The sequence below is a fragment of the Pempheris klunzingeri genome, chromosome 18 (assembly GCF_042242105.1).
Source record: "Pempheris klunzingeri isolate RE-2024b chromosome 18, fPemKlu1.hap1, whole genome shotgun sequence".
Classification (NCBI taxonomy): domain Eukaryota; kingdom Metazoa; phylum Chordata; class Actinopteri; order Acropomatiformes; family Pempheridae; genus Pempheris; species Pempheris klunzingeri.
In genome coordinates this window covers 15,336,870-15,353,655 of record NC_092029.1, presented here as the reverse complement: position 1 = coordinate 15,353,655, position 16,786 = coordinate 15,336,870, and the positions used below count along the sequence as shown (strand labels likewise).

Below are 16,786 nucleotides of genomic sequence, written 5' to 3'. Positions count from 1 at the left end.
TTACATCAGGACGTTTGTAAAAATTTAAAAGCGGATCATGACAATTCAGAAAAGACATTCAGTTATGTTAAACCCCCATGTTGTGCAGAGAACAATTCATTTGAACTGAAATACGTGGCTACTAGCTATACGTAAATTAAGCTGGTTAATCTGGCGTTGTGTTATCTTTTCTTTCTCACCTGCCACAGGTTGTCCTCTCCTAGGACAATTCCGCCATCGTGGAGGGGGTCCGGTGTGTGACATGTTCAGGAGAGAGGTTTTGGTGCAATGAATATTACCAGCTAGCCTGTGGTGCGGCTTGGTGCTCCCTCTCTCAGGCCACAGTGATCCCCGGTTGAGTTTCACCCAAGCACCGCGGACTCAGGGCCCTTTAGCTACTAATTCAGGAGAGTCATCCAACAAGTTTAAGCCCGGACAACATGCTAACGGGCCGACGGGCATTTACAGCAAACATAGGTTATTACGACTCACGGCAGATCAGCATCCCAAATATGACGTTATCGTATTGGTCTGTTTCCTCTTAAATCTAGATTGTTAGCAATTAGCTAACACGGCGTCAATCACCAAACGTGCTAGCTAGCTAGGGCTAAACTAGCTAGCCTTCTTCTTCTTCTGGTTGTTCATATCTGTAGTTTTCAGACGCATCCTGCGTTATACTGCCACCTGCAAGTGTGTACGCAAAAGGACATCAAACTACAAAAATGAGAAAACTGAGTGAGAAACCAGTTGAAGTTTGTCCCTCTGGAGTCTTTTCTCCAAAGACATTCTCACTAGTTAAAGTCTGTTACAGCTATATAACTAATCTGATCTTTTTTTTATTTTAGCAAAAACAGACATTTATAATCACAGCCTGAATAATCTTTGTCTTTGACACTGATGACAAGCAGTACTTTAAAAATATTTAATTCTCAAACAACAAGAGTGCCTGAAATGTTGCTGCTGTTACATTTTCAAATAACGAAACAATTTTAATAAATAAAAATTAGCAAAACATAATGTCAAAATCAAAATATAATGCATTGGATTGTGTCTATAAACAGCTTCTTGAGTGCAGTTCTGTAGCCATTTGTGCCCCATTCACATAAAAAAGAACTATACAATTTCAGGCACATTTTTAAAAAAATGCTGGAAAACAATACATGCAGCACTATTAAGCAGCTTATGCTTGATGCTGAGTTATACAGGGAAAATTGCAATGAGTGACAGCCTTCAAGCAGGCGGTTTAACACTGTTTTTACAAGAGCTCTCACCACTGATGCTGATATGAAGAAACATACCAGTTATTATAATTTACAGCAAATATTATGGTTTTTACAACAAAATAACATTCTCACAATTTATATAAATCCTCCAGTCGCTGGACAAACGTTGGTGTTGTGATAGAATGAAACGCAGTCTGTACATGAGCACATTTGTTTCATTATTTATCTAATTTCTATTAAGAGCTCTGACTTTGCATTACATGAGACTGACAACTGCTGCAATGGCAACAAGTTCACTAAATAAAATGGCTACTATACACATTGTTTTGCTATAAATATTACATGTATTACAATAAAGGATAGACAGTAGCAACTTGTATTTACACAAAACATAGCATTATATTACATTGAAGTCAACTGCTCTGCCGCAGACCGGAAGGTGCTACAGCGGGTAGTGAAAACTGCCCAACGCACCATAAGGACTCCTCTTCCAGCCATTGAGGACATCCAGAGGAAACGCTGTCTGCGTCGAGCTCGCAGCATCCTCAAGGACTCCTCCCACCCTGACCATAAACTGTTTGTCCTCTTACCCTCCGGCAGGCGCTTCAGGAGCCTCCGAACCAGGACCACCAGACTGAGGAACAGCTTTTTCCCCAGAGCTGTCTCCCTACTGAACTCTGACCCCCCTGCCCCTACACATCACCATACTGTCCTCTCTGTAAATATAGTATTTAAATCTAGGTAGTATGTATATCACCTCAATCTGTATACACCTGTATTATATGTACATTCCACTCTCAGTCTAATCCGTATATTCTATTTATATTTATACCTGTAGTTATTAGCACACATGTTCATAGCACTAATCTGTATATAGCATCTGTAAACACCCTTCTGTATATTCTGTATATTCTGTACATACCCTTTATATATTTCTGCACTTGCTACAAATTGCACTTCTGGTTAGATGCCAAACTGCATTTCATTGTGCCAAGCAGGACGCGACGCTATCATGGGAGTCTTTGGCAAGATTTAACCACATCTGCTTTGTTCAGAACCGATTGCCTCATCTGCCCTGGTGTTGTTCAAACATGTCCAGAGTGACATAAACAGTCACTGGGGCTGCCTTTTCTTGCTGTTTCACTGGATCATGCTTGAATTGTTTAGTAATCCTCAAGGCAGGAGCTTCCACAGAGTTCTGACTTCGATATGGGCTTAACATGTTGTTATCTGCAGGGAGCAACGCTGTGGATTCTCCAGGAGAACACAGGTTCTGCGTCTCAACACGTTCAGCGGGGCATTCTGCCTGTGCTGGTGCTGGGACTGATCCTGGGTCAGTGTATTCCTCCATCTGGTCACTGGCTGGGTTACCAGCAGTACAGTCTGTAGGCAGCGGAGAGGTGGACGTTCTCTGAGCTTCCTCTGTGTAAACTCTGTCACACTGGCTTTCGGATGGATAACTGAATGGCTGAAAGGGGCTCATTCCCTATGGACAATGACACACACACACACACACACACACAAACAGAAAGGGTGAAAAAAATTGTAAGGTGTTGCCCTTTGAAAAGATTACTCAGGAGATGAAAGCCTGTATCCAAGGTCTCCATCTAAAAACACCTATTTAATGACTAACCAGAGAAAAATACCAAAGGAGCCACAAATTAGCTGCTGCCATTCTTGGTGGGAATGAAGTTGTATGTTGACATGACTACTAATGGGACATCAGGGCTGCAGCTGTTTTTGAGGGCACGGAGGCCATTTCCACATTATTCTTTGTGTATTTTCTTTTTTTTTATTGAAAGTTAAATCTATTAAAAAAGAAAACATGTTAGACAGAAGGACAACAGACAGCACAAACAATCTGAACAAAAAGACAAGTTGAACAAACTCAATGAAGATTACAATTGAATCATTGCCTAGTTTTGGGAACTTAGCAGACAGCGTGGGTTACTAACAGTTATTTTCACTACGGATTCATTTTACCACTGGATTGACTCACTCCCTCAGCTGCTTTGAAATAGATATAATTCATTCCTCCTAATTCCCTCCTCCCTGACTTCACCTGCTGAGGACCTGCAGACGCCCACAACGCCACAGAACTGTGTCCAGGGTTAGGAAATGGCATGTCCTTGAATTTCTTCCACCTGAAATGAGAATATTAGCGACACATTTTTTCCAATTTTTGTGGTCGCAAATGTAAAATATAACCACAGAATGTAGTGCAATATGCCTTTTATTATTGCAGGCAGGGGAATGTCACTGGTTCAGTGTCGTTGGGTATCACACCGTCACTGACAAAAGACAAAAGACTGACAAAAGCTTGAAACTTACTTAACAGCACAGCATAATCCAAGAGATAACACCAGAACTACCAGGATGCTTCCGCAGACACTGAGCGCTGTGATGAGCCTCGGATCTGCCGATCAGAGGATAAATTATGTTGCAGTAGCTTGGTGGAGCATGGCGGAGAAATCACTCACTTCTCCAAAACTGAATGAAATGCATGCAGCGTATTCAAAACATTCCCTTCTCACTAATGAGAGAGGCACGATAGTGATAGTGATGGATGGTGTCTTGACTGGTTGCTAAAAAACAATGTAGAGAGTCGAGACTGTTGAGGTTGAGATTTAATTAATCTCAATCATAGCATGGCACAAACAAAGTATCAGTAACAGTAAATCCTGCCAAACATTAACCAACAGCTTGCGGCCGCTGGCGTCTATGAGCCATACAGCATAACATGTCTGTCATTGATTACAGCAGCAGTCATTTGAAAGCAGCCTTCCATTCCTGTAATGATCACTATCAATTACACAAAACTTACTCAAAAAAAAAAGCAGTGCAATATTTTCAATGACTGATTTCAAGTCTTCAGATTAGATTGCATACATCTTTTTTTTTTTTTTTTTTAAATAAAATGGATTATGTGACTAATTACAAAAACTGCCATGTAATTTGTACATTTGTACATTTCAGTTATCATCCCTCCCTCATGGCCCTGCGGTGTTCTGTAGCCAGTTCCAATTCCAGTACGATATAATGGTAAATGATAATGTAACAGAAGACACTAGTTATAAAATTGGTGAATTGGCTCGATAATATCGATTACATAGCAGAATCTATCTGAAGCATGCTAACATTAGCCACTTTAAGCTACTGGGTAATTTGCTTATGAATGTAACTTTTTGTTTGTATGAGGGAGAATGTGTATTTATCTTGTAAAATAATCTCAAAGGAAATAATCCTAATCACCAGAGGGGATATTCCTCTGGCGTTCAGCGTGATGCTCCATCATGTGGTGGAGCTCTCTTGTTAAGGAATCTCGACATTGTCACTGTTATGTTCGGATGGTGCCACAGCAGGGGGTGTTGTCCCGTGCAACATAAAATCCTATGGAGCCATCAGTGGGAGACGTGTGTGAAGTAGACTGGGTATACTCACCAAATATTTTGGTTTTAAAATGCCTTTCACTGCTTTTGGTAGTTCCGGTGAGAGCGGTGGCCTTGACGTAGATGCTGTATTCAGTGTCTGGCTTCAGATCTGTCAAATAGGAGTCCCGAGTCGTGCTATCTACAGTGACATCTTGAAGAAAAACATGGCAGAAATGGCACAAAAGGTTAGACGACACAAATACCTTCAGTTCATTTGCAAATTCCACACAAGTCTGTGGTAGACCTACTCAGCTGTGGTCCTCTCTGAGTGCTGTAGAAGATGGTGTAGTTGACAACTGCACCGCTGCACGCTTCTTGTGACACACTCAGGCTCACTAAGGCACTTTTGTCATAGGCCTGAATACTGATAGAGACATTTCCTGGATCTGTAGGGACCGGTGTTTTCAAAATCAGACACGTGCAACACAAAAAATATTTTTACACAATTCCAAAAAAAAAAAAAAAATCTGAATGATGTACCTCCCACTCTGGAGCAGATGTGAAGGGCTTGTGCGCCATGACCTGTTTTGTCATCAAAGAGGGGAGTTACTGTTATATTGTAGGGCCTCTTATCCAGGAGGTCTGTAAGGAAGGGAAGACTGGTATGAGAGTTAAGTGGCAATAACCACATAAAAGTCATAGATTAGCTTTAGCATGCCAACCCTAAAATTAAAGTGACCACTTCAGTGGACCAGTTCACCACTTTGGTCCAGACTGAAATATCTAAAAAACTTTTGAATGGATGGTGATGGCATTTTGTAGGGACATTCATGCTCCCCAGAGGACGAAGCCTACTGACTTTGGTGATCCCTTAAATTTTCCACCAGTGCCACCATAAGTTTGACATTTCTGGTTTCTTTCTTGGGGGCATCTGTGCCTTTATTACCTCATTACCTTCATGACTCTATTTTAGTTGAGAAATGGCAGGAAATGGGGGACATAAACACTGACAGCAGTTCACAATGAACAAAAATGTCTCTTCATGTGGTGCCATCATCAGGTCAATGTTTTAATTAGCCAATGGTAGCATGCTTTCATGCTAAACTAAGATGGTGAACTTAGCAAATATTACACTGCTAAATTAAACATGTTAATGTGGAGCGTGTGAACATGCTGACGTTAGTATTGCTCATCTCTGCGAAAGATGAATCACAGTTCTCCAAAATTCCACTTTCTAAATAATAAGATCTCTCTGACCTGATGCATTACAGAGCTGCTTTTAACAGTTGTTTACGGTGGCTGTATCCATTATTTACCACACCCAGACAGTGAGAATAACGCGGCAATTATTCTGATGCCCAAACAAGTCCTAGTTCTTCAAGTCAGCATGGGTTTGATTCTCTAAGGCTCATTCCATGTTTTATTGTTAACGCCCACAAAGTGTGTATTTTACATCCATCAATCATTTCATGCCTGTTCTCTAACTTACCAAACAGTGTTATGTTAGTGTACTTGCTCTCCTTCCAGTAGTATTGATTTCCATTGTGGGTGCAGTCAACCATGTAACCGCTGACAGGCTCAACAGGAGCCTTCCAGCTGACCAGAATAACACCTTCACGGGTTGAGGCCTGGATGCCTGTAACTTGAGGAAGGCCTGCCAAGTGAGATCAAGTGACAAGAAGCTAATTACTTGATGGCAAACAACTAATGTGCATCAGGGCAAAGCATCACTCCATTAAAAAGAAGCAATATGATCCACAAATTCTGGTAACCCATTAAAAAAGCAAAATCGATAACATTAGAACTCACTTTCTCCGATGGCTGGAACATAAACAGAGTCCTCTGCAAACAGGGCTTCATTATTGAAGACTCTGAGATTTATTACGTGTGCATCTTGGTTCACATCCACATCACAAGTTGAATGGCCACATCGAGTATCCGTATAATCTACTCCAGTCATGTCTTCCTTGTAGGGAGCCTGTTTGATCACGTAGGTTAAAGTGTCTGGACATGTTGAATGAAGCTCCTGCGTAGACAGTTTGAAGCACTTAAGATCAAAAAGTAATATACATTTCCTCCTGAGAAATGCATATTGTAAAGTTACATTATGAGTTTGGAAATGAAGGCAGCGATTTTTAAAAATATGTGAAGGCAGTGATGAGAGGCTTCCGTACTGTCCACATGACACGGACTCTCCTGACTCCATTTTTCTCCAGTTCAGAGACCGTTCTCCACAGGCGCAGCTGGACGTCGCTCTCTGTGAAGCGTTCAAACATGTTCAGAACTATCGCACTGGAATACACACAAAGAAATGCGACACGGCAACGTGACCAGTTAAATAAACAGTTTTGGAGAGAACAGGACCAGAAGCCTTAAGCTCATAGTAACAGCTGGAAAACAATTGTGGGGTGATGGGTGATATTTGTCAGGGTTTGTTTCTGGTTTTCCACAATTCTAGTCCTGTGAAAACCTGTGGCAGTGTCTCCAGGCTTGGAATCATCTGTTATCTTTCTAACTTTGTATTAGGCATTTCTTATTACATTTCCATTCAAGTCCCAACCTGCAACTCAAATGTGTCAGATTTCAGTAGCCCAACCTGTTCTTTCTACCCTCACAGAGCAAGCACTACTGTTTCTGAACTTCGCTCTTCCATTTTGTGTAATAATACTAATAATACTATCATTTTGCAAATAAATATTAGTGTATTACTAAATAAATATTGGTCAAATAAGACAACACAGAAGTGAATACAAACATGAGCTGTCTTTCTCTTCCTCAGTAATAGGCAAACATAAGAGATAAATAAATCTGGCTATTCCCGACAGGGTCTGTGTCTAGTTTAGTAAACGTAGTAGCATTTTTAGAAATAATATCTTACACAAGAAGCCGCAAAACTTGTTGTGTGGCTCCCTTTGTAAGTAATGATTTCAGGGTATTTTCTTGGCAATATGCCCACAGCAAACTATCTAACTTTATTTATTAATCATTTATTGATCCCTGTTAGTCATCCCTGAACCTCAGTGAATCACACTCAAATTATAAAGATGATAAACCCCAAGTGCTAACAAAGAAGAATTGCAATCTGTACTTATTCAGTGCTTCAAAGTACAAAATCAGTCTGAAATGGAGAGAAATTGTCATATTTGGTCTGAAATTTAAGCAAAACCTACTTCAAGGAAACCACAGTGGTGCAAAATCATTGTCTTAGTGTTGCCAAGTGTAGCCAAGGCACAGTCATATTTCATTTACAGGCCTTAAATATTACAACTAAAATGCAAAAACTCAGTACTAGTAATGTAAGATGAATTAAAAATCAGATGACAAACTTTTTAAACCTCTTTTATCAGCTCTGATGCTGACATGTGCAGTTTTCACGTTGTTCTTACTATTTAGTCTGGTCAGAACTGTCTTCTCCAGGCTCCAGTCGCTCCAAGGGGCCTTGTCTAAAGCACAGCGGACTGCAAATCTGTAGTTACTACAGGATTCCACTTTTTCAATGGTCACATTCCCTTGTTCATGAGGGTTTAGAGTCTTATTGAGAACCCACTAGGAAAAAACAAACACATTTCAGTCAGAAACTTTCCTTGAAATTCCAGGGTCCAGAGGGTCCAGATATGCTTACATGATGTTTAACCACTATCCAAAGTTAAGCTTATCTATTAAGGCAGATTTTAAACAAACTTCACAGAACAGAAACATGTGTGTCTTACCTCTAGAGTTCTGTCATTTACAGCCTAGAACAGAAAGGTCATGGAATCAGCCATGAAGGCGAAATGCAGAAAACAAAGGCAGAGCAAAAACAGCTGTACTTGATTTTACACCGTTTTTATTTTCATTAGGAGCAACAAAGATCAGTAAACTGTGACATTCATAACTTGTTGCTCAGATCGTTATTACCGGCAGCCAATTATGATTTTTCGATTTGTAAACAGCCTTCAGGGGAACATCCAAGTCATGAATTCCATTTGAAAGAGTCAGATTTTTCTAAAAACTTCAACATATCCCACTTGGCACTAAATAATAAATAATGTAGCCTCTGAAAACCAAACAAACATGGATTCCACTAAATCAGCCAAAATCCGTTGTTTAAGGTAATTAAACCCAAAATAACTGTACACACCTTGCTGTATTTGACTTGACAGTGACACTTTCTTGAGGTAGGTGACCGGGTCCACTGAACCAATCGATGGTCAGAAAAGGCAGTTAAGTTTAACACCGGACGGATTATTTTCACTGAGGAAACATGATCGTGACGGCAGATCAAAATGCAGAAATGTGCAACATTAAAACCCGGAGAGACAGAAATGTACTTCATGTTACTTACATATGTGATGTGGGTCAAACTCATAAGGGGCGGAGTAAGCTTCCCAAGCAGCAGTTTTCGCTCTCACAACAACAGTGGAATTCTTAATAATATTAATTTTATCTTTAGGCAGATCTTCATAATTGGTTGTGCATGTTGTTATACGTGAGTTGCAGATTTCACTCTGTTGAGGGTAAGAGCCACTGAAAAATAAACATGTTTTATATTAATTCCATAAATCAACGAGACAAAGAATTGTTCTTACACTGAGGAAGGAAATATGAAACCCACCACAGAACAGTGTAGTTTATTTCCAATAAGGGATGAATCTGATGCTCCCAGCTGCACGTGAACCGATGTGGTAAACCACGCTCATCTTGGTTAATATAATACAATATGCATGATATTTTTCTGGGTTTTGCTGCATAAAAAAAAGAAAGCATGCCAGCAATGTAATTTATTTCATGTGATTGCAGGTATCCACATCCACATTCACTACTGGAATATAACTACCAAAATTACTTCTTACAGTACGTTCTGATGATGGTGCCTCCGATGACTTGGTGAGTATCCGCGCTGTGGCATTGTATCGTGGCGCTGTGGTGAGTGAAGTTCCTCAGTGACAGGACTGTGTGTGAGGAGTTGATGGCGTATGACAGGCTGTCATCTATCAGTCTGTTGTTCAGTGTCCAGAAGACTTTGCCATGGACGTATGAGGTCTGGCACAATATCTCGGTATCGGATCCCACTTCAATGTACTGATCTTTTGGGACAACGCTGAAGGCGCTTTCGTGCAGGCCTGCAGGAAATGATCCAAATGTACATTAAATTCCACTATTATTAACAGACCATTACTTATTTGCTTTCTTACCCAGGGTTCTGTAAGAGGACTGATTCTTGAGTCTGTCTGGCAAATGTGTGACTGGATAACAGCAGCTGGTTAACTTTGTTTTGCACAAAGACTGGGAACTAGTAAGGATTACTAGGTTACCCAACATGGTTAACTATTCCTCACAAATATTACATTAGTAGTAGTGGTCTACTTGTGGTTTACAGGAGGGGTTTATGGGAAATAATGGGAATAAAATGGAAATAAAGGAGTAATTTGCTCAGTCCGTATTTACAGTGTCGACCTCACATGTAGATAGAAAGACACCTTTTACCATATTATAAGCTGACTAAATTAAAAACCCTGCAAATAGAAATAAAAAAGAAACATTTTAGTTGAACTGAAATTAAATTAAATGAGTTGACTCATTTAACATTGTATTGAACTGTCCTTGAACAACAACTAAAAGACATTCTCTATGTCCCCCCTCCAAAAACAAAAAACTAGTTAAAAGCACTAATGTAACGCCACATACACATAAATAGTTAATGCCATGAAGATTTGTTCATGAACCGAACTTTTTTGAAGATAATTACCAATTAATTTGTCAAATACATACAATGTGAAATGTGCCATGAGGTTAAAGTGAACAACTAATTTATAAGAGAAATGTTTTAACATAAAGAGTCAGTGTTAAAAGATTATTAACTCCTGAGGAGGCATGCTCAGTGCAGCTACGTCCCACATGGCAACAGCTAGTTAGCTTTGCATTAAGCTATTACCTGCTGGTCAACTGAAATATTATCTAAAATATAAACTCCAAACTTAGAAAGCACATAGTCGTGTAGCTCTGAAGAGTTGGCAGTAGTGTGGACTGCACGTGTGAAGGCAGAATGCACTGTGCATGCAATTTTTCCCATTTAATAGTGGGCAAATTATGTTGAATGCAGTGCATGGTTCAAATTCAATTAGATGGTTATGCTCTTCACCTAAACATGGCATAAGGCCTAGAATTGCTTTTTTGTGCACTATTAAAAGGTCTTTATACTGAAATAAAGCAAAATCTTCTAAATTCCTCACATTACCGAGCTCAATATCCTTTGGAACATTTTCAAAAGGAAATTTTCTAGAAATTCTCAACTTTAGTGGTGTCAGAGGGGCATTTTTGTGGTGTGTGTCAGTATTTCTAAATATTATAAACTGACACAACATCTTCTCTATTTTCCTTTCTTTTTATAAGTAATACTTTTATAAAGTTTTTATTTTTTAGACTGCTTAGTTCACTTGTGATTCTTCCACTCTGCCCTTGCCATATCCGACACTTTGTGCCTTCAATAATTAAGTGCCAAAAAATGTCCAAATCTCCACGTAGACCATCTTCATGTTTTTTTTTTTTTTTTATCAAACACAGTTAGGAGCAGGTCACTAACCTTGATGACGCAACACATCCTGTTGCTGCTTCACAAACAGTTGGAGGTGGAATGCTTTCCACATGAAGCAACGACAGGAACACTTCTGTTTCCATTAGCAGTACATTAGCACCACAAGAAATTTTATTACAGCTCTGACAGTAAAGCAGAGCCCATTATAATACTATGTAGCTTCAATAACCACTCTTACTGGTGCCTGTTGTGAATTACCATAACCTTTGCGTCACCAAAATAATCATGAAAAAGATGGCTGAAAACAGTCGAAATGCTCTTATTCTGTTTGAAAATACAACAGAAAAAGTAGGCAAGTAGGGAAACAGGTTAAAAATCTTCTTTTATCCTCCAGAAAAACAGAATATTTTTTCATCCAGACGTTCAGAAGAACCTTTGGGTGCTTTCACACCTGTAAGTTCGGTTTGTAGTTCAAGTTCATGTTAACACAAACTTTCTTTTTTACAAAGGAACCAATAAGGAGTCAACATGGGGTCAAACAGGCTGTCAGGTAACTCATTGACTCCCTCAACTCACACAATTCAATGCTCCTTATTCTTATGTGTATAGAAATAACTGGTTAGAAGCTTTATTAGTGTTATTAGACTAGAAATCAACAGCAGATGGATTTATTAGCAGTTTAGAGTTTGGCTAGAGACCCACAACTACTGAAAGCTGAACATAATGAAAGTCGTCCATTCCTCCTCTCACCAAATCACCATTTTGCACCATTATGCTTGTGTACTTTGTCTTGTATATACATATCTACCCTGTATTTTTGATCCTCCCCTTTCTAGTTCTATTTCTATAGTGTTCTTATTGTACTTCTATATTTGTTTTGATAGCAGAGGTCAAGCGTCTTGTGGCACACTTGATAGAACTTGAAGTCATCCAATACCAGAGTGTAATTGACCCTGCTGCTTATAGGGTGGGCTCTCTCTATTCCATGACAGAATAGTTTTGTTTGAAACAAGCACAGCATATGTCCACATGTGGTTTGCAGCAAGTTTCTCTACTAATGCTTGGACCTGTGTCTCACCTCCGTGGCTTTCCCCACACTTTTTGATGCCCCTAGACCCTAAATAGCTCAGGAACTGTTTCACGACATGTGACAGGAACACAGAATTAACGAGGCTTTACACTGCACAGCCAGCGCAGTTTGCACTTGACTTATACTGTATGACTGTGCTGATGATCCATAAAGCTTTTAGCTCGACGAACGGGTTTTCAAATGGTGTTGTCCCATTTGATCTGTGTGGGCTTTTTATTTGGATGAAAATGACTTGTGAAAACATCTGCAGCTGATGTTGAGCTCCAGCATGCAGCGGTCATTGGCATTTGACCCTCAGATATTTCTCACAGCTTGTTTGACTTTGAATTTTTTTTAAAAAAGTGCTTTTTTGTGTGAAAATGAAAGCATTAGCAGTAAAATAAAGCACAAAGAGCCTACTTTAATTTCATATCTCTTAGTTTTGTTAGACAATAAAACATTTACTGTTGCCTACTGTTAGATCAGTATCTGTCTTAATATGAGAATAAGAAGTCTTCATCTACAAAATAACTAAAGGGAAGAAATAAAAAAAGTACGCTGCAGGGCTCATCTATAACTGTAAACGATCATTTAAAATGCTGATTTTGGGGGATTTTTCTTATATCATTATTATTACAGCAAATTCAAAACATTTTAAAATAATTGGTCCCCTTTTTTTTACTATCTCCTATTAACCATAGTGAACACTGTTATGAAACCAAAACAAAGCAAGCATTTCCCAAAAGTCCCAAACATGTATCTGACCTGTCAGCAGTTCTACATTTTAACACCACAAGAAATGTGAAACACAAGAGATTTACTCACCTTCACAAACGGAGGGGATCACACACAGGATGACCAGAGGTAGGAAGACAAACATTTCTTTGATCCCATTACCGAAGACAAAATACATTTAGACCAGGGAGGTTTTTTTAGTTCCGCAGGAGATAATGAGTAAAATTGTGTGGTAGGACGGACTATAGATCACACACCCTCCACTCTCAACTCTGCGTCTCTGCCATCAGGCAACAGGAACTGAAGCGAAAGCCTGAAATAAACGGTGGGTATTACTCAACTGGAAACACGGCGAGCTAAGAGGAAGTGAACTAACATGCAACTAACAGTCCGCAAAAACTTAGAGAATGTGTATCATTATCTATCATTGTCACTGGAGAAGGAAAACATACAGAAGAGCAGTTACACAATAGAAAACCACCGCCAATGTGCTCTAATAACATATGAAGACATATATAATGATAAACATGATCTATAAGGCAGTTTGTTAACAAGGTGACAACATCAGCTCCATCTGACCAGGAGTCTTCAGGCTGAGAAGAGTGACTAGTCTGAATTCATTGAGTGAGTTGCCGGACTAGCTGATGTGTCAGATCACACTTATAAAAAACAGATGTACTGTAATCTTCCTGTGGGCCGTTTTCCTTCACCACTAATGTATCTAATAACTGACAGTGACCTCATGCTGTGCAGACAAACATTTTTAAAAGGGCTTTTGGCCTGCTGCCCTTGTTTTATGTTCCTACAGCGCCACCTAGTGGCTAATAATAGCACACAAAGTAGTAAACCAGACTAGCTGTGGAAAGACATTATTTCTGAGAAGAAAATGAATCATTCTAGTTTGCAGTATACATGCTTAAAAGGTGGCTATCTGAATAACCCCGATACTTTATCCTTTTAAACATAAAACCATTTATTATGACTTCGACGGGCAGGACGTTTTAAAACTGGTGTAACGTTGCATTTAGTAAAACGTGTAATATGGTTCGGTTACAAGTACACCCCGGAAGTAGTTGCAGCTAGCCTTGCTAGCATAGTTAGCCTGCTAGCTTTAGCAACACTGCTGCGCTGCGACCTTTGGCCTGTTTGTCTGTGTGCCTGTTTGTTTGCCTTCACGCCGTTGGCTTCGTTAGCTCATGCGTTGGTATGTAAAAATATTAACTTCATAATATACAATGCCAACAATGTCAAGTGTAACGTAAAGTTTACACACTTGCGTAGGAAGTGTTTCCGGGGTGCTTTTGTAACTTGAACACATAACACTCCGCGGCACCCGGAGAACTTGTCCCTGCTGACCTGCTGCCGGTGCTTTCATGTCCACTGCGGTGCTGATAGCCGCTGTTGTCGGCGGTGGGGTGCTGCTCCTTATGCGACGCTTGTTCCCTCGGCAGAAACCTGTGGAGCTGCTCCGCTATTCGCCCGACACCATGCGAGGAAAGACGGTCATCGTCACCGGGGCTAACAGCGGGATAGGGAAGGCCCTGGCCGGGGAGCTGCTGAAGCTCCATGCCCGGGTCATCATGGCCTGTAGAGACCTGCGGAGCGCCGCGGAGGCAGCTGAGGACATCAAGAAACAAGCGGGACCAGAACAGGGGGAGGTGGTCATCAAACACCTGGACCTGGCGTCTCTTACATCAGTCAGACAATTTTGCGTGGAAATCAATGAGGTAAGTTGAAATGGGAAAGCAGGTGTGAGAAAATAGGCCTGCTGAATGAACACTTTATTTGGTGTCTGGTTCATTCCAGCTGTTGTCAGGTCCACAGCACAGCTACTGTATCTGATCTGCCAGGTGACTGTCCGTGGTGCTGAACTTTAGGCTGATCACCTGTCAGATTATTGCCAGCATGTAGAAGTCTGGCAGCATCCACTAGCTAGAAAGTTTGGCTGAATATTGATATGGGAATCTTTTTTTGTAACATGTCAATTAAGACTTTGAAGGCTTTATTCAGTAGTAAGTCAGACTGTATATTTTATTGTTGATTATTCTGCCGGTTCTACACTTTGATTAATCCTCTTTGTGTGTAAAACACTAGAACACAGTGAAATCTCATCCCAAAGTCCAACGTATCGTGTTTAAATGTCTATCTTTTCCAAAAAACGGTCCAAAACCCATAAATATATACATTACTATGATGTAAAAGCAGCACATTCTTACATCTGGGAATCTGAAACCTTCAGATATTTGACCTATTGTCTTAAAAATACACTTAAAAGATGAATCAATATAGTTGATCTATTTATGGATTGATGGACTAACCGTTGCAGCTTTACACTCAACAAATATATTAATGTCTAGCTCTTTTCATGATGAATATATAATCATAATAGCATATTATTCCATACTGAACTTACTAGCATCAATGCTACACACATACACCCAATGTTTTCCTTTGCCATGAGACAACATTTACCACTTATAACCACTGGGTGTCTCTTGTAAGACCTCACTTTTTCCCCAAAGGAATGAATCATTGCTGTAATAAAAGCAGGTACACTGTGAAGATCTGTCATTAAATGTTTAAAACACATAAAATACAAACAGTGCATTAGTCTTTAATGTGATATTAAGTTGAAAGTGTGGAGTCTTAACTGATTTAAATTTCTCTGACCCTCTAGGAGGAATCCAAGATTGACGTGCTCATCAACAATGCAGGTGTCTACCAGTGTCCCTACACCAAGACAGAGGATGGATTTGAGATGCAGCTCGGTGTGAATCACCTGGGTCACTTCCTCCTCACTCACCTCCTGCTGGACCTCCTGAAGACCTCGTCTCCCAGCCGCATCGTCGTGGTTTCCTCCAAGCTGTACAAATACGGCCACATCAACTTCGATGACTTGAATAGTGAAAATAACTACAATAAGGCTTTCTGCTACAGTCAGAGCAAGCTGGCCAACCTGCTGTTTACGCTCGAACTGGCGCGCCAGCTGGAGGGAACGGGGGTCACGGTCAACGCTCTCACCCCGGGCATCGTGAGGACCGGCCTAGGCAGGCACGTACAAATCCCCTTCCTGGCAAAGCCGCTGTTCCACCTTGCCTCACTGGTCTTTTTCAAGAGTCCACTGGAGGGGGCCCAGACTCCTCTCTATCTGGCCTGCTCCCCTGAGGTGGAGGGAGTGTCGGGGAAGTGTTTCGCTAACTGTGAGGAGGAGGAGCTGATGGCCAAAGCTACAGATGACCAGGCAGCCAAGAAACTGTGGGACATAAGCAGGAGGATGGTTGGGCTCGCTGACTGAGCAGAGTCCTCTTCTGTGGACAGTTCTGGCAGGGTGGGGGGGGGGGGCCCATATGTGGTTATGTGCTCTTGGATGAAATGTTTAAGCAGCCCGACAGATTCGGCTCTGCAGGAGGTGGCTTGTGGAAAGACTTATTTCCACCTTGGGGATGTGATCATTTAATTTAATGGCATATTCAGCCAATGAAGTGTGTAAATTAAGTGACTAAGCAAGAGTGCTCTGAGTGTACATTGCAGTGGTTTGATAAGAGAAAGCTCTGATTTTAAGAAATGTGGAAGAAGCATCGCTTTGGGAAACGATGATTTCTCCTAATCTACTTGCTCTGCAGTAACTTCACCTGCCATGCACATGTGTACATGTAAAAAGCCAATAAAAAATGGTTACCTGCATACATGGTTAAGGAATCTGCGTTTTCCTGGGGAAATGAGGTTTCTCTAATCCCCTACCCTGGTTACGGAAAAAGCTGTTCGTTTATACAACATTTAAGAAATCGGTGAAATGGAGAAAGCTGTGATGCAGTAACTGAAGGGCTTGTAAACTAACAGAGCAGGTGTCAAAACTACCTTCAAATCAACATTTCAGTGGAAGTTATTACTAAAA

The 16,786-nt window shown here is 40.5% G+C and overlaps 3 protein-coding genes across 3 annotated transcripts in view; 1 reads left to right on the top strand and 2 right to left on the bottom strand.

Moving 5' to 3' along the window:
• Positions 1–580, bottom strand: part of rngtt (RNA guanylyltransferase and 5'-phosphatase) — a 79,322-nt gene extending 78,742 nt beyond the window's left edge. Inside the window, exon 1 of the mRNA XM_070849097.1 lies at positions 180–580. Coding sequence (XP_070705198.1) covers positions 180–243 — 64 coding nt within the window. The 5' untranslated portion in view covers positions 244–580. The remainder of the gene's footprint in view (positions 1–179) is intronic.
• Positions 581–920: 340 nt separating this feature from the next.
• On the bottom strand, positions 921–13,069 carry LOC139218333 (interleukin-31 receptor subunit alpha-like). The gene is made up of 16 exons (XM_070849897.1): positions 12,982–13,069; positions 9,406–9,675; positions 9,168–9,297; positions 8,898–9,079; positions 8,694–8,806; positions 8,284–8,307; positions 7,960–8,119; positions 6,748–6,830; positions 6,383–6,599; positions 6,063–6,227; positions 5,114–5,215; positions 4,882–5,019; positions 4,644–4,784; positions 3,534–3,618; positions 3,265–3,346; positions 921–2,688 (listed from the first exon to the last, which is right to left on the bottom strand). The coding sequence occupies exons 1-16, from the start codon at positions 13,067–13,069 to the stop codon at positions 2,269–2,271; spliced, it is 2,400 nt and encodes a 799-aa protein (XP_070705998.1). The 3' UTR covers positions 921–2,268.
• A 1,032-nt stretch (positions 13,070–14,101) lies between these two features.
• rdh14b (retinol dehydrogenase 14b) lies at positions 14,102–16,730 on the top strand. The gene is made up of 2 exons (XM_070849063.1): positions 14,102–14,618; positions 15,569–16,730. Exons 1-2 carry the CDS (start codon positions 14,265–14,267, stop codon positions 16,184–16,186), a joined length of 972 nt encoding a protein of 323 aa, XP_070705164.1. The 5' UTR covers positions 14,102–14,264; the 3' UTR covers positions 16,187–16,730.
• Positions 16,731–16,786: the final 56 nt, after the last annotated feature.